This window comes from Prionailurus bengalensis, chromosome D3, assembly GCF_016509475.1.
Source record: "Prionailurus bengalensis isolate Pbe53 chromosome D3, Fcat_Pben_1.1_paternal_pri, whole genome shotgun sequence".
NCBI lineage: Eukaryota > Metazoa > Chordata > Mammalia > Carnivora > Felidae > Prionailurus > Prionailurus bengalensis.
In genome coordinates, this window is record NC_057356.1 from 56,576,351 (window position 1) to 56,594,201 (window position 17,851).

The 17,851-nt window shown below is 40.4% G+C and overlaps 1 protein-coding gene across 2 annotated transcripts; it reads right to left on the reverse strand.

Annotated features, from left to right (window-relative positions):
- Positions 1–6,402: 6,402 nt before the first annotated feature.
- On the reverse strand, positions 6,403–17,098 carry ZNF24 (zinc finger protein 24). 2 transcript variants are annotated; one of them, XM_043558602.1, is made up of 4 exons: positions 16,971–17,098; positions 14,530–15,030; positions 14,134–14,281; positions 6,403–11,976 (listed from the first exon to the last, which is right to left on the reverse strand). In XM_043558602.1, exons 2-4 carry the CDS (start codon positions 14,947–14,949, stop codon positions 11,438–11,440), a joined length of 1,107 nt encoding a protein of 368 aa, XP_043414537.1. In that variant the 5' UTR covers positions 14,950–15,030; positions 16,971–17,098; the 3' UTR covers positions 6,403–11,437. The 2 variants fall into 2 exon arrangements, with proteins under 2 accessions (XP_043414537.1, XP_043414538.1); XM_043558603.1 differs by lacking the exon at positions 16,971–17,098 and adding an exon at positions 16,242–16,569.
- Between the last annotated feature and the right edge of the window lie 753 nt (positions 17,099–17,851).

Here is a 17,851-nt window from a genome sequence, read left to right on the forward strand (position 1 = left end):
GTTCAGTTTTTGAAAAGAATACAAGTGATAATCCCCCAGCAAAACTGGTCAAAAAAAAAAAAAAAAAGTACCGTTTGTCTGTCAGTGTAAGGAATGCCAAAGTGACCATTACTATAGATCTACAGCCATTACAAATATAACATAAAGGATGCCATTAATGATTTTATCAAAAATTCTGAAATTTTATCCAAAATTAACACAAGAAGAAATATAAAATCTGGATAGTTCTGGGTCTATTAAGGAAATTATCTGTAATTTAAAATTTGTCCCATAAATACTCCAAGCCAGATATCACAGTGGGCAATATTTCCAGACATTAAAGGAAGAAATAAACCAATCTTACACAAACTCTTCAGGTAATAGGAAAATATGGTACATTACCCAACTAATTTTATGGAAGCTGTGGATTATGCTCCTTACAGAGGAAGATTTTATTCCTGGAACAAGACCAGGAGGAGCCTGGCTTTCTCCAGGATTTTGACATACGCATCTTTCCACATCTTCCTAAGATATCCTCAGGCCCCTGATCACTCTAGCTTCAGGGAGCTACAGCTGAGCCTCCAGGGCATATTGAAAGGAATCTTCTTTCCAATGGTGGGGATCCAGTTCTATGACAGACTGAATCTATCTACGATATCATACAATGCATATTTATCACATTACACTTCTCTAGACAAAGTGTTATTTGTTTATAAGTGTGGTTTTGGTTAGATATTTACATTGAATTTCATTTATTGCTAACTCAATGATACAGGTAATTGCACGGGGCCAGTGAAATTCTCAGACCATCAGCTGGTCCAGAGGGCCCCATACGAAGTCCTATAGGAATGAGAACATTTCATGCCTATAAGCCATACTCTACGGAAAAAAGTATCCATCTAAATTAGGGGCCAGCAAAGTACTACAAGAACGCCAGCCTGCCACCTGTTTTTGTACAGTTTTAATGGAACCCAGCCATGCCTATTTGTGTATTATCTATGGCTGCTTTTTGCTATAATGGCAGAGTTGCATAGTTGCAACAGAAACTGTAGGGCCTCAAAGCTGAAAATATTTATTATCTGGCCCTTTACAGAAAACATTTGCTGACCCCTGACCTAAATGAGAATTTACTTTCTTTTTAACATTTTTTGATTTTTTTTTTTTGGCTGATTATAAATGTCCTGCTAGCTTATTGTAAAAAGAAAAAAATGGTAATATGTAAAAGAATAAAGATAGAAGTCATTGTCTCTGGAAACCTATTTTGCAAACCTAGAATTTCGGTGTATGCCATTCTACATATATATGTACTTTTTTTTCCAAAAATGATACCAATAATGATAAACTAAATATTGGGACAATTTAAACTAAATATGAACATTTTATATATCCATGAGCATAGCTCTACATCATTTTAAATTATGACTATAATGAATATTTATAATTGCTTTCTCAGTATCCCCTGCACCCTGCCCCTGCCTCAAGCTTTCTCAATAATAGCACATACCCTGATTTTCCTTTAATAATTCTCCCTCCCCCTTTCTGGGCTATTAAATTTTCTTTAACTTTGACTTTTGACATAATTTCAAACTTCTAGAAAATTGCAAGAAGAGTACAAAGAATTCCTGTATACCCTTCACCCAGATTCCCCAAATGTCAACATTTTATTATAATTTCTTTATAATTCTCTGCCTGTTTTGTTTATCCAGATATCTATCTATCTATCTATCTATCTATCTTTGTGGTTTTTTTCTGAATAGTTTAAGAGTAAGTGGCACATGCAGTTCCCCTTTGACATTTAAATAGGGCAAAAAGGAAGGGGATTTTGAGCCAAAGTGATAATCGTCGACTTAATGATCAGCAGCACTTAAATGATCTGGCTGCTATGCTGAGAACACAGTAAAATACAGCAAGCAGGGAAGCAGCAAGGCCCTTGGCCTGAGCAATAGGAAGGACAAAATCGCCACTTTCTAAGATAAAGAAAACTATAAAAAGAACATGTTTGGGCACAAATTAAAGGTTTGATGTTAGGGCATGTTAGATTTAAGATGCCTAATTAGTCATTGTACCAAACCCAGTTTAAAAACTGCCTCCCATTTGCAGAGTGGGTGTTCTGCTCTGATACTGATAACCCTCTAAGAAGATGGCCTGCACCTCCACCCCTGAGGCTGCAAGCCCAGAAGACTGCAGGGACGGACTCCCACTCCTCCCGTGCTGTATTGTCTTAGAGCGTGGCTTCCTAGTGGTGGCTGCTGGAGAGGAGGAATTCATGCCCTTTGATAGAAACTGACCAGAGGGAGGGAGAGTCTGCAGAAAAGTCTTCTTCCTCCCCTACCCCATGGTGAGGTGCGATGAAGTAGTCTATAGCACTTGCGCTCTGAACACAGTGAGACTAGGCAAACAGCTGTTCTGAAGCTGTGGACAGCTCAGTAACACCCACTTGTATTCTCCTTCCCTTCATCACCTCCTGTTTACCCTCACTTATCCTTTCCTGGGATTGCATCACCCCAATAAAGTATTAACAATAAGGTTTTTTATCTTAGGCTCTGTTTTCTTAGGAACCAACACTAAAGCAGGCATCAAAGTGGCTATTCCTAGGATACAAAAGGCCGCAGTTCAGAGAAGAGGTCTAGGCCGAGATACAGATTTTGCAGTCATAGATGGTATTTAAAGAGATGAGATCACCTACGAAGAGAATGTAGGTAGAAAAGAAAAGGGATTTGAACACTGAATCCTCAGGCACTCCAACATATAGAAGTCTAGAGACCCATGAGGATATAGCACCGTTGAGACTGAGAAGAAATGCCCCACGAAGCAGAGAAAACCCAGGCATGTTGTTCTTGACGCCAAATGAAAATGTCAATTATGCAAAATACTGCGGCTGATGGCTCGAGTAATATAAGTCTAAGAAATAAGTATTGGAATCAGCAATGTGGAGGTTAGCAAACTTTACAAATATTTATGTGGATAAGAATTTGTATAATGGGGATACCTGCATGGTTCAGTCGGTTGAGTGTCACTCTTGATTTCGGCCCAGGTCGTGATTCCAGGGTGGTGGGATTGAGCACCCATTGGGGTTCTGCCCTGAGCATGAGGCTTGCTTAAGATTCTCTCTCTCTGCCTCTCTCCACCACTCGCTCGCTCTCTCAAAAAAAATTTTTTTTAATTATATACGGTAATGTCACACCTCTCATTCCTGATGTAATTTGTACTTTCTTTCCCCGTGCCCCTGCCCCCTCCATAAGTCTGGCTAGAAGTTTATTAATTTTATTAATCTTTTTTAAAAGTTAGCTTTTGGTTTAAAAAGAATATAGAGGTGCACCTGGGTGACTCAGTTGGTTAAGTGTCTGACTTTGGCTTAGGTCGTGATCTCAGTTTGTGGGTTTGAGCCCCACATCAGGCTCCTCACTGACAGTGAAAAGCCTGTTTGGGATTCTCTCTCTCTCTCTCTCTCTTTCTCTCTCTCTCTCCCTCTCTCTGCCCCACCTTGATTCTTTGCATTCTTTCTCAAAATAAATAAACTTAAAAAATATATATATATATGTTTTTTTCTCTTATTTTTCTATTTTATTGACTTGTAATCTAATCTTTGCTATTTCTTCTCTTTGGGTTTTATTTGTTCTTATTTTGGTTTCTTAAGATTTAAGTTGAGGAAACTGAATTGACTTATTTTTCTAATGTGTTTTATAGCTATAAATTTCCCTGTAAGAACTGCATCCCATAGATTATTTTTTCAAATATTTCTCTATCCCTTCTCTCTCTCACCTTTGAGGACTCAAATTACAATTACACATATCAGGGCACTTGAAGTTGTACCACAACATGTTGATGCGCTATTCATTTTTTCTGTTTTTTTTTTTTTTTTCCTGTTTTTCATTTTGGGCAATTTCTATTGCTATGTCTTATATACTATACTTTTTCCTTGCTTTCTTGTTTTATCCAGTTAAACCCATCTGTGCATTTTTTTTTTTTTAATCTCAGACATTGTAGTTTTTTCTCTAAGAAGCTTAGTTTTGTTGCTTTTTTAGAACTTGCATGTCTCGATGTGTCTCCACTAGCTTCTTGATCATATGGAATAGTTATAATTGTCTTAATGTGCTGGTCTACTAATTCTTTGTCATTTCTGGGCTGATTTGATTGATTTTTCTTATTATGGGTTGTATTTCCCTACCCCTTTGCAGGATTTATAATTTTCGATTGGATGCCAGACATTATGCATTGTGCCTTGGTGGGTGCTGGATATTTTTTATGTATTGTTTTGTTCTGGAATGTATTTAAATTACTTGGATACAGTTTTATCCTCTCAGATCTTGCTGTTAAGTGTCTTGTAGGGAGTATGAGTGTAGGATTCATTTTTGTCCACTAAGGAAGCAGGACCCTTCCTACTGCTTGAACCCAGTTTCTCAGCCTCAGCACTACTGATATTTAGCGCTGGGTAATTTATTGTTATGCATTATAGAATGTTTAGCAGCATCTCTAACCTCTACCTACTAGATGCCAGTAGAAACCATCTTCTCTGGTTGTAACAAACAAAAATGTCTCCAGATGTTGCCAAATGTCAGGTGGGGTGGGGTGGGAGGTGCAAAATTGCCCTTGAGCACACTACACTGACGCCTGTGATTGTTAGGTTTTCTACTCAGGTACCCTTTGTGAGTTCCACTGATTTTTCCCTCTAATCCTTTTGGATGGTTCTTCCCCACCTCAGGTAGTTTCCCTACACACACATGTGCTCATCAGTATTCAACTTGAGTAGATTTCCAGTGTTCTGTCTAGTTTTCTCCTATCTGGTACATTGCCCTGCAAAAGCTAGCCACCTTGGCCTCCCAGGACGCCTTGCTCCATCTTCTCAACTTAGGGAGCCTGCCTGGCTCCGCTTGAGTTCTCCTTCCCCATGCTGTGGCCTAAAAACTCTCTCCAGGTAGTAAACTGAGACAACCCAAGTTTGCTTCATTTGTTTCCCATCTCTCAGGGATCCCCCCTCTCCCAGCCTTTGCAGTATAGATTTTGCAGCATTTGTTCAGGCAGGTTAGATCTGGGATCTTGGCCTAACAGATTTTGTGTGTTTGTGATTTAAAAACAAAACAAAGCATAATAGTCAGCAAAATCCAGGAGAGGAAAATCAAGAATGCAAGATGAAGATTGTTGGGAACATGCCTTGAGTGAGTAAGTGTGAGAGGACAGCTTAGATCCAGTGGAAGATTCAGGCAGAAGCACAGGGGATCCAAAGTTAAGAGGAAAGAAGGCATTAACAAACCAAATTATAGACACTTTACTACTTTGTTCTTCCTGTTGCAAATATTGGTGTAATAGGTATAGATGGGGACAGGTATAGAGAGATCATTTATATAGGTATATAGAGAACATTAAAATGTTAATAGGACTGTGGACTCATGGGTGACTTTTGGGGTGATTTTTATTTCTAACCACCAGAAAAAAAACATTTTTAAGAATTTAAAAAAACAGGTAACTGGACACTTTGTTCTATTCTTAGGACCTTTGCCCCAAAATGGTTTCCCATCTTTCAAAGTCCTAGTCCTACCAATAGCTAACCAGGTCTTCCAGGATGTGGCCCCACTCTCCACCCTTACCCCATTTATTCCCTGGCTTCTTCACCTACTTGACCTCATTATTTGGCTTCAGTGACTCCACCCACTTACCGTTTCTTGAACAAATCAGGGACTGCTCCCACATGAAGTTCTTTACACTTGCTGTTCCCATGTGTGGAACATCTGTCCTCCAGAATCTCTTCGCTTTTTATATCATTCCTCTCTCCTTGAATTTTTCTTTTCCAATTTATTTTCTCCATACTACTCATCACATGACATACAACATGGGTTTTTTTTTTCCCCCTACTGCCATGTGTAGTTTCCACACATAGAAGCAACGGATATAAATTCTAACAACTAAGTTTTGGCCATTAACAACTTCAAATCCCCAAGCCTGGCAATAAAATGAGGGCCCGAGAGAATGATGTTCGGGGGTGGCAGGGGATGATGGTCATAGGGAGGGGCTTCAAGAGTCATGTACAAGGGATGCTTGAGGGGAATGCCCCAAAAGCAATGGGTGGAGGTGGGTACAGCATAGACTCGGCAGTGTAGTCCCCAGTCTGAGTCCCAGGTTAATAAATCTGTACAAAGGATGGAAAATAAATGCCAAAGACACAACTGTGTAAAAAGCTTTTCATCCACAAACATCCCCAACACCAATGTTTAGATACTGTTGGAATGTAAAATGTTATGTGTGGTATAGAGAGAGTGAAGTAACAAATGGCAGAAGTTGACAAAGGCCAAGTCATGGAAGGCCATGCTAATTTTATTAACCTATATAATGCATAAAGTGTTAAGTCTAGAATTTAGAATTACAAAGCTTTTCTACAAATCAATAAGAAAATACAAATAACCTATATTAATCAGGACAGAAACCCAATTCAGTTATTTTAAACAAGAAAGGGACTTTATTGGCTCACAAAACTTTAAAGTTCGGAGGTAGGGCAGGCTTTAGGCACAGCTGGATCTAGGGCCTCCAGAAAAATGACATCGGAACTTAGTTCTCATTCCTTTCTGCTAGCCTCTGAATTTCTCCTCAGACTCTCTCCACATGGTGTAAATTCAGGCTTACGGTCCTTAGTTCGTGGGATCCCTGTAGAGCCTTCTTTCCAAGAGTTCCAGCAGAAGTTCTGTTGAGAGCTCGCGTTAGCCTGGCTTGAGTTACATGCCCATTGTTTAATCACTGTGGCTAAGAAGCTGAAGGACTCAGGAAGGCCAGACCTGGTCATGTACTCATCTCAGCCACAGGGAACGGGTTCCCCACAATAAATAAGGATTCTGTTACCAGAGGATGGGGAAAGAGATGCTGAACAACAACAACAAAAGACCCAACAACATATATCCACACATAACCCAATAGAAAAGCTGTAATAGGTAAAGGATATGAACAAACAGTCCATGATAAAAATGGCCAATAAACTATGAAAATAACCTCATCCTCACCATTAATCAGGGAAATACAAAATGATTTTTTCTTCTTTTGCCCATCAGATAAAAAAAAATATTAAGTGTAGGTAAGGCTATGTGGGGAAATGAGCACTTTCCATACATTTGGTGAAAATAAAAAGTTATGAAGACCTTTGGAAAGGCTAAGATGGGTCTATCAGGAAGCACATCCTTTGACCCAATAATCCACCTCATACAACTCCGTCCGAAAGAAATTCACACACATGCACAAAAATGTATGAAGAAGATGTTTACTTTGGCAGTGTAATAGCAAGAGACAAAATAAGGGAATAGTTAAATAACGGGATTTTCATAGTACTGGATCCTATTCAAATCAACCATTAAAGAAATTTAAAGACCTAAGGATTTGTTTCTGACACACCTGCTCCCCCGCAAAAAAAAAAAAAAAAAAAAAAAAAAAAAAAAAGGCAAGCTGCAGAAAAATCATATACATGATTTTATTTATGTAAAAATAGCATTTATATGTGTATGTATACTCATATGGAAATGTATGGAAAGGGAACTAGATGGAGGTATATGAAACTAGACAGTGGAATGAGACTGGAAGCACTGGAAAAAAAGGGTCTCTCTCTGCTCTTCTAGTTGTGTATCATTTAAGTTTTATAAAATGAGATGGTAGTCATTTATTAATTAAAAAAAGAAAAATGGGCAAAGGCAGTTCACAATGGGAAATGCAAGTGGCCAATAAACATAAAAAGATGCTCCCCCTTATTAACAAAAAGAAAAATTCTGCCCACCAGAATGCTAAAAGTATTTAAGGATTCGGGGTGGGTGGAAGTGTAGGCAAACAGGCACTCAGTTGATGGAGTTGTAAATTGGTACCATCTTTTTGGTGATATTTCCCAAAATGTTAAACGTGCACATTCTCTGACCCAAGAAATCTATTTCTAGCTATTTATCCTACAGAAATATCCACACAGGCAGCAAAATACATGGGTAAGAATGTTAATAACTATGCCTTTAGCCATAATTAAAAAATTGGAAAGAACTTATTTTCCATCAGGAAGGGGTTGGTTAAACAAATTCCAGTATATTCGTGCAGAGGAACGGTACGTAGCCATAAAAAAAGCAGGTCTACATCCTAGTGGGAGGGGAGGCAAGTTTCAGTGCAGTACGTGTAAGATGGGGATAGGCACCTACCTCATACGGCTGCTGTGAGGGCTAAGAGTTAATCCGTGGTAAAGCGCTTCCAACAGTGCCCGCACACAGCAACCACAAGTGTCAACTATCAACACGTTTGCTTAAATATGCTTAAATATGCCTAAGTCCGGAAGAATAGCAAACCAAGTAATTATTCCTTCTGAGTAGACTGTGAAAAGGAATGTCCTTTTTCATTTAACATTTCTGTACTGTAGAAAATGCAAATGAATATGTTTATTAATAAGCTTCCAAATTTGTTAACCATAAAAAAGCAGATTTATCAATCAAGGTTTAACAGCCATCACTCACTACACTGTGAAAAAATATATATTCCTGTAAGTTCACAGAACTACATTTGAGTTTTAACTCTAATTGGCCACATGCAAGTCACACAATCTATGAATCTCCCTTTCCTTGACTACAAATCTAAGTGAGAGAGGCATAGCGACTGACCCAATGCCTGGAGTGCAGATTCTTTCCACACAACCCTCCCTTCAATTCACATCAACGTGATAAACATACTGTTCAACGATCGAGTGAATACCAACTGGGTGTGGATGTGGGGAGTTTAACCTCCAAGAAAACCAGCAGGAAATTCAGCAATAATGAGCAAATGCTCAGTAGCCATTGGGCAGTTATCAGCGGCCTGCGTGCCGTTAACAATGACTGCTCTTTTAAGAACCAAACAGATGGCGCTGCTTGGCGACTGCCAGGTCACTTCATCAGAGGCTGGCCAGCCCCCAGAATTGCTAACCAGGATTATCTGTGTGGGTATACATTAATATCCGAAATAATAAATCACTGAATAGCCATCTTAAATCAAGTTGTCTAGTGGGGACGTGGACTAACAGAAGATGACGAGTAGACAGACTGCTGCTTCCTTTTCCCTTACACCCTAATCCAGTCTTTTGGGGTCCAGCCCATTTTCCCCCCAGAGCCTTGCCTTCGCCTCAGAATCCTTTCTAAACAACACACAGGGATCAGAGCTGGCAAGACAAACTTGTATTTGCCAAGTCTGACACTGCTTTTTCTAAGCTCTGACGTTATACCAAACATCTTTGGCATTTATGACAAATGTACCACAGGGAAGTTTCTTTATATATGCAAAAGAGGTAAGATCTAAAAAACAGGGTGAAATTCTAGCCACTGAGAGGATGCTCCCTTCTTACCTACTCTGATACAAGAATTCTGTCATTTCAGCAGAAGTATTAAAAATATGCCACCTCAAAACCTACTTGGAAAGAAGCCAGTTATAAATAAATAAATCAACTCAAGATAATTTTATCTTAGAGCGGAGGAGTTTATAGCTTTATTGGACATTGACTTGTTTCCTCTCAGCCACAAAGAGAAAAAGACCCAAACAAAAGTCCCTACATTTTCTTGTATAACTTAAAATACATTATATCATTACTACATATTTATACTTCAATAAATCTTAATCTATAAAGCACATTTCTTATAATTAATTGTTACCAGAAAATCTATAAACAAGCTCCATTCTGCCTCACTTTTCCACCAGCTGGCCTTGCATTTATTACTATGCTTTTTAACAGGCTCATGCAAATCTCACCTTCCATTTTTTAAATTTGATCCAAGCACCAGATGTAACCAAAATCTCTGGAACTATGAAATCTTTTTATTCACATGGGTCATTTTCCACACAATTAATGCCCACTATAAAAAAGCCTTTTCTCATATTCTATATTTTAACTTCCAGAGTTTTCCACTAAACAGTAAAACCACAGTACTTGGGATTCTCAGCCAAGGAGTATATAAGCCTACTACTACAATGTATTACTTTTATACATTTTTTAAAATGTGTTAAGACTTAAAATTAAAAAAAATAGTTCAATCAATTCTGATAGTTAATAAACTAGTTGTTAATAACCTATTATTTTTTAAATAGAACAATCCATTCAACTTAACATGTAAGTACAACCTCAATGCTACTAGAGATTGATTAGTTTTTTTAAAAGACCCACAAACCTCCAAACCATGATGGAGTATCTTGGACTCACCTCTGATTGCTGGAGAGCTGGTCAGCTCTCTGAGCTGAGTCTTCCTTTCCCCCAAAGACAACACCCTGGTAGGAGGACTATGGCTCCGGGAATCTCAGAGGTGACCTCCCCCAGGACTGCTCCGATGGAGGGAAACAGCTCACTCACATGAAACAGCTTTAGACCAAACCCCCGATGATTTACAGTGGAAGAAACATCTACCTACCCATGGTAGGGTTACAGTATCTAGCACAGTGCCTCGTCGGTAGAAAATGTTTAATAATAAATGCATGGCTGCTCTGTTAGCCTGCTGTGCAACCCTTTTGTACCAAAGGAATAAAACAGCCAACCTGATACTTGTTGCCCACCTGTCATGGACATTTCTGTCCTTCACCAAAAGAAAGGCAAAATAAATTAGATCTTCAAGTCTCTTGTTTTCTAAAAGCCAAGACAGACCATTACCCTTCTGTTTACATTTGCCCTTCAACACTGCTGTTCACTACAAATTCCTCCCTAGTGTTAAGATTTCTACTCTTGTAGTTTACAACTGCTTATTGTTCACTGTCCACTTTCTACCGATAACACAGAACATTCTCATTAGCAGGATGCCTTCAAATTACAGACAAGGTAAGTGTGTTTTGAGTTTTCCTGCAGGCAGATAATTAAATGGAGATAAATTCTTGATATACTTCAATTCCTGGATCATGATATTTGTTTTATCTTCCCCAATCTAGGTGTCCCATTCACTTTTGATGTTTTATCACCATCACTTCTCATCTGAGTTTTAAGGCTCATTTTACTTTGAGGCTTTTGGTCATCCTTTATCTTCTATTTTCTGAATGCATATCCGAGTTAGGTAAAAGGAAGCAGAAGGGTACGTTTTTAAAAAAGGGTTTAGGTTTTCAGATTTTATAATTCCTACGTTGCCTTTTAATGTAGAAGGGAATGTATCCTTGCAAAGACATTTCAATGATCAACACAGAAACAATGTCTGTCTAAAAAAGAAACTTTTAAGGGACAAAGAATCAGGTAGTTCATTATTTGGAAAAATAATAAGAATATAAACATCACATGGAAGATTTAGGCATTAACACCTGAATTAAGTTTAAAATTTCAGTTTCTAGGCAGGTATGATATCATTTCTTTCACGGTAAAATAAAATAATGGTGGGTGAAGATTTTCTACATTTCCCAGTGGATTTTCTAACCGTCTATATAGGGAAATAAAACTATTATGTATCATTTCATGTTTTTAATTTTGTCTTCATTTCTGAAGAAAAAGACCTGAGTGCTGATTTTTTTTTGTAATTTCTTAAACTTTCACAACATTCAGAAGTTTTTCTGCATTGTGTCTTCGCTGATGTCTAAAAAGATTTGAGCTCTGACTGTAAGATTTCCCACACTGAACGCATTCATAAGGTTTCTCCCCAGTATGGATTCTCTGATGATTAATCAGCCCAGAATTCTGGCTAAAGGCTTTTCCACATTCAAGACATTTGTAGGGTTTCTCTCCAGTATGGACTCTCTGGTGCTGCACGAGGATAGAACTTCTGCTGAACGCTTTCCCACATTCAACACATCCGTAGGGTTTCTCCCCGCTGTGGATTCTTTGATGGAGAATGAGGGCCGAGCCCTGACTGAAGTGTTTTCCACATTCATCACATATATGTTGTTTCTTTCGAGAGGGGTTTCTTTTTCTTTCAAATCTGCCCTTGGGGAAACAGGCTTCTCCATACTTAAAAATCTGAGGAACACCTATATTGAGAGTGCCCGGAACTTCGTGAGATTCTACCGCTGAAGGAATCTCCTGCTTTGGAGCTAGAGCTCCATTTTCAGTCCTACCATCATCATCTGAAATAGAGACAAAATGTAAATAATGTAAATATCACTCATTTCCTATTCTGGGAGGGAAGAGAGAGACCTGAAGAAAACTTTAGTAAATGTGAACTAAAAGTAAAGAGCTTCCATTCATCTATAAACAGCAACCTGAAAACCAGTGTTAAGGTTGCCTACTCCAAAAAAGGAAATTAAATGACTGATTCTGAGGCTAAGGGGGAAATGGCATGCTCCCATAATGAAGAACTAAAATGTTATATCTGAATAAAAGCAGTAACATAAGCAAGTGTGCTTTACAACACTCGTCAGAAAACAAAGGGCAGAAAGATGTGGCAGATTCTATATGATTGTTAGACAAAGTGCTGCAGCTAGGTCTGGATGAAATTTCATAAGAAATATAAAAATTGCCCGTTGGGAAATCCTTGTAATATTCTTTTGCTTTGAGAAAAGGAGAAATTACACCAAATCATGATGGTGTAAATAATAAGTGATCTGTCAAAAAGTGACTATTTCTGAAATGAGCAAGATAAGGCAGGTCACGGCCAACACTACACTAAGAGCAGAACCCAGAAGATGTCGTAATAAGAGACTGAGGGTAATAGGAGCTGAGGGTATTCTTAACTCAGGACATGACACTTACATTTAACAGGCCCTTAGTAAATGAAAGTTTTCCTGTAAAATACCCTACTTGCTATTTGCCGTGGTACTTAGTTAGGTGAGTTATTATTTTTAAGCCTCAGTTAGATAAGTCTAGTGAAACAAAAGCCTGAATTAATTACCAACATGAGGTACTATCACCCACCCGCAGGACACAGTATATTTAAAGACTGTCCTGAAACTTCCAGCCTGTAAGAGTACAAACAGTTACTACAGGGTGAGCAGCAACAATTAGAAAATAAACAGTGAGCAAGTCTATAATAAATGATGAAGAAAGGGATAAAGTCAAGAGAGAAGACTAACAGAAAGACTGAAGGGTTGCAGGGGGTCAGGGAGGCCTGGAGACATGAACAACGGAGAAGCAAGTGTTAAAGTTATGTGGACACAAATGGCACAGAAATAAGTTCCCAAGCGTCATAAAGACTAGACTGCTGAAATGAAGCTATTTACAAGCGAGGGAAAATTATTCTAAAATTCAGGCAGGGGAGAAATTTTCTACCCAAGAAAATGCCACCTCCAATGACCAAGGATAGTGGTTCTCAAATTTCATTCCAGACACAATGTCCCATGAAACATGTAAAACTAACGGTTTTCAGCAGACGTCAGCCCCACCCCATCAGTTCTGGTTCACGAGCACTGGGATCTCGCTCTCCCTCTCCCTCTCCTCTCTCCCCCTCTCAAGAGTCCCCTCAGATGGGAAGAAAACCTGATGAGACTCCATCTGTGGCACACACCAGCGTTACCTACAACTACCTCAAGGAAAGATTCCCAAAGCAATCTCAAAAACAAATATGAAAAAGAATCCAGCAGTTTTAGGAATATACTAGGTTGTATCAAAGTATACTAAGTATGTGGTGTCAACTGCCAATATACTGCAAAGACTAGTTTTAAGCGATTTATTGTAAATCTGAGCTCTTTATTTAATTCTTCTATACTTAAAGCCTATTTTAGCTATGGAGCCTACTTTTGCATAAATACTTAGAAAAGGTGAAGAGTTTTACCCAAATACCATTTCTACAAAAGATGCTTCTTAGAAAAAAAAAGACTCTAGGCAGGATGTTAGAGAAAAAAAAAATGGCTAAAAATTTAGAAAAGACTTCAGTGGTGGCTACAAAAAGAATAGGTAGATTTGAAGAGGCTTCATCTAAGCTTATTATACCAATAGGATTAGGCAGGAGATTGAAAGGATGTGAAACAGATGGCAAGTAAACAATACTGAAACAGAGGGACCTCATCTACAGGTGGGTGCTGGCTCAACATAAGGCAAATGCCAATCTGAAATGGGGAGATCTTCAAGAAAGAGGTAAAAGGGAAGAAAAGGATGATGACGTTAATATCTAAGATTAAAAGACCTGAGGGTCCACAAATCAATTGTTGACTGTGTATACATAGTCTGTCTATGTGTACAAAATTAGGTTAAGGTGATTATTCCCTATCCCCTTTTGTCCAAAGAGTTCTGGACAAAAAGCCCACACTCTCTTTCACCCTCTAGCCCACTTGAAATTTGGTCCTCACCACAGTGCCTTAAGGAATGGAGCTCCCAGGATGCCCACTTGAGCTGGTTCTCCACAGCATCCAGCTCAGAATTTGGTAATCCCTGAGCTTCTTCTTGAGATACTATCTCCTCTACTAGAACTTCCCGTTTTCGTCGACGGAGAGAAACCTGGAAAAAATAAAGTCTGGCTCAGCTGAGAAGGAATCTGATGAGATTCAGAATTAAAAAGACGTAAGAGAACCCATACAAAACATATAGTGCAGTGGTCTATATGACAAAGCATAGCCAGAGGGGAGCAGTGCAGGGGCGGGAGGAATACACATAATTCTAACTTAGTTGAGTGGAATGAACTCAGCAGCCCTGCCTACTGCTATGCCAGTGCTTCTGCCCCAGGAGAGTGACACAAGCAGACTCACCGGCTGTCCAGGGTCATCTAGCTCACTCTCTAAATCCTCCAGCACTGTCACTGCCTCCTCTCCGTTCTCCGGATGATGCTCTCGAACCCAGGTCTGCAGTTCCTTGGGCAGGATGGCAACAAACTGCTCCAGCACTACCAGCTCCAAGATTTGTTCTTTTGTGTGTGTCTCTGGCCTGAGCCATAGACGGCAAAGTTCTCGAAGCTGGCTCACAGCTTCACGGGGCCCAGGTGAATCCTGGTATCCAAACTGCCTGAATCGCTGTCTGAAAACCTCTGGATCAGGAAGATGGTTCCAGGGGATGCTCGATCCCTCTTCACCATCAGGATCCTCCTCCAACTTCACTCTCAGTATTTTTTCCTCTTCATCTGGATTTGGGATTATAAGTATCGAATCTTCTTCCACGGACTGTGCAGACATCCTGATTTATAATACTTCAAGAAAAGTCAATCAAGGCAGGATACAGGCCTCAGGGAAATACCGGTTTCTTCACAGGCTCTCCTGAGGCACAAGGAAAAAAAAATATGTCAACTACCAAATATCCTAAGAATCTGAACATGTGCTGATAAAGGAAGTAAAAGATATTTGTTTTTCTTACCAGATTAAAAATTCCAATCAATAACCTACACCAGAAGTTGGCAAACTACAGCTCACAGCCAAACGTGGCTTGTTGCCTATTTTTGTACAATGTTTGTACTAAGAATAGTTTTCACATTTTTACATGGTTGAAAAAAAACCACAGAATACTTCATGACATGTGAAAATAATACAAAATTAAAATGTTTGCGTCCATAAATAATTCTATGTATTTGCTGACAGTTCACACTACAATGATAGAGTTGAACAGTTTCAACAAACACTACATAGTCTGAAAAACCTAATATTTACTACCTGGCCCTTTAGAAAAAGTTTGCCAACCTGTGACCCACTAAATCAACAAACCTTATTTCGTTAATCAAAAGAATCCAAGTAAGAACCAGTCCAACTCAGATGTTTTCTAAATGCATTTGACCCTGGAACACATTCTTTGCAACTCAGGACACCCGTAGGTCAACTCAAAAGCAGGGACTGCTTTACTGTTATCTGCTTAAAATTTTCTTAACAAAATATTTTTTAATGGTTAAGAGTTCAGAAATATTTTTTAAGAACGCCCTGAACTCAAAATATATATGAAAAAATATCCACTTGCTCAGTAACAGATCAATACTGAAAAAACTAACCACTAGATGCCACGCAATGCAAATATTCAGCCACTCACCACCCCCAGAACTACATTTAAATCTGTAATGACCGGCATTAATCACAGCAAACTCAGTGAATAAAAGGTACTCTCATAACATCTTAACTTCTTGCAGTGGCCCAGAGTCATCATCGCTCACTGGATGACTCACTGTTTCCCCAGCTTCTACCTTCAGGGAAATCTTGTGCTATTTCTGATCCTTTCCTTGTATTTGCACAGTCATGCCCATGCCATTGTTTACAACACATACTAGGAATGAACCACGCAGCTACTCAATGTATCTACTGAGGGCCAGAATCTGAAAACCAATGGTTTCAAAAAACTTCTTGTAACCCTCACAAGTCTAGTTATCACAAAAGACCTTATCACAGACAAGTAATGCAGACAGGTTTAATTAAGTACCCTGGAGTGTGGCGGCCTTCTAAATAGGGTTTAGCCAGCAGATGAGTTGGTTCCTATTCCAGGATCCTACCTTATCAAAGCCTCAATCATTCTATAGAAAAGAAATTTATCTTCCTTTTACGTTCTCTTACTGCAGCCGGCCCTTGGGCCGTGAACGAGGTACAAGGTGGGCAGGCCCGCGATCCCTAGTGTTTGGGCGGGGAGCCGAGTCCCAGGTGATCTCCTCGCCTCACTCCGGCAGAGTTCCGCTGCAAACCCCGCCCCGACGTCCCCCAGCCCCTCTTCGCCGCACTAGCAACGGCGGATTTCGGATGACGGAAGGCCACACTGCCCCAACAACGTCAGGGCCTCGGCGGATTTCGGATGACCGAAGGCCACACTGCCCCAACAACGTCGGGGCCACGGTACTTCCGCCCGCGTCCGGCGGAACTACAAGCCCCGACAGCCCCCGCGCAAGGCCCGCCCCCTCCCACCTCCGCCCAAAATGAGTCCCAGAACCCTCCGCGAGACGCCAGGCCTCGAAATAGAACAAAACCGGCCGAGGGGGGAGGGGGGAAAGGCGAGGGTCGCGGAGGACACAAGGGATGGAGGACTCTCCGATGGTACTGAAAGCCCAATCCGGCTTTCCATCTACCTCTACCAGCCCCCCAACTGCTGTATACGGAGACAGCGGCCTGTCCGCGCCTCCCGGCAAGCCGAGGAAGATCCCGCCAGGCTTCTTTTCTGTCTACTACCAAAAGGACTGCAGCCCCTTAGCCCAGCGTCCCCCTCACGCCCTTCCCCCCATTCTCTCGCAAACCTCCGACTCGGGATCCGCAGCAGCTTCGCTGTCCAAAGCAGACGCAGAAACGCCGCTCACAAGCCGTTTCCCAGAAGCCCCCGGCACGGACTGCTTCCGGTCTGCGGGTCCCAGGAGGCGGGGAGAGGCGAAGCCCCGCGTTGCCATGGAGATGGGCTCCGGGCGGGGGAGGGGCGGTGCGACGACAATGACCGCTTTGAGACTGCGCTTGGCCTGGCGCCTCTCCTCGAATAGCCCAGAGTTCTGTGTTCCGTTTAAGAGACAAGGAAAAGAAAGGGAGAATTCTGCCATTAAGATAGTCTTTACGGATTCATAACCCCTGTCACAGGAGTTATTATCTCATGTGATCCTCGCAGTAGCCCTCTGAAAAGAGTAATAAAGGCTAGTATTTATGAATACTTACTACGTTGTACCAGCCACATATATTGTCATTTTCACAACAACTGTATCATGGTAGGAACTTTTATTACCCCCATCTCACAGCTGAGATAGATAATTGAGGCACAAGTAAGTAACTTTCTACAGCTCATAACTAGTAAGGGGGAAACAAGATTTGGCTCTCACTACATGTTACACTACTTTATTTTGACAAAATTATCTATCAGGGAAACGAGAGGAGACTCTTAATGAAGAGTTTTGGCAGTGATCTCAGTGAATTTGCAGAATTCATGGTCCTCTTCTGACTTCGGGCTTGACATTTTATATCACAAAACAGCTGCTGAAGGTATCATTTAGAAAGTAAATCAGGGGCACCTGGGTGGCTCAGTCGGTTAAGTGTCTGACTTAGGCTCAGATCATGATCCCTCGGTATGTGAGTTCCAGCCCTGCATCGGGGGTCTGTGCTGACAGCTCAGAGCCTGGAGCCTGCTTTGCATTCTGCA

Excerpts from the sequence above, each read along its gene's own strand:
- ZNF24 (XM_043558602.1), bottom strand. The coding sequence starts at position 14,949 with ATGTCTGCACAGTCCGTGGAAGAAGATTCGATACTTATAATCCCAAAT. Across the intron at positions 14,282-14,529 it reads TAGATGACCCTGGACAGCCG|GTTTCTCTCCGTCGACGAAA; the intron begins GTGAGTCTGCTT and ends TATTTTTTCCAG. Across the intron at positions 11,977-14,133 it reads CCATTCCTTAAGGCACTGTG|ATGATGATGGTAGGACTGAA; the intron begins GTGAGGACCAAA and ends TCTCTATTTCAG.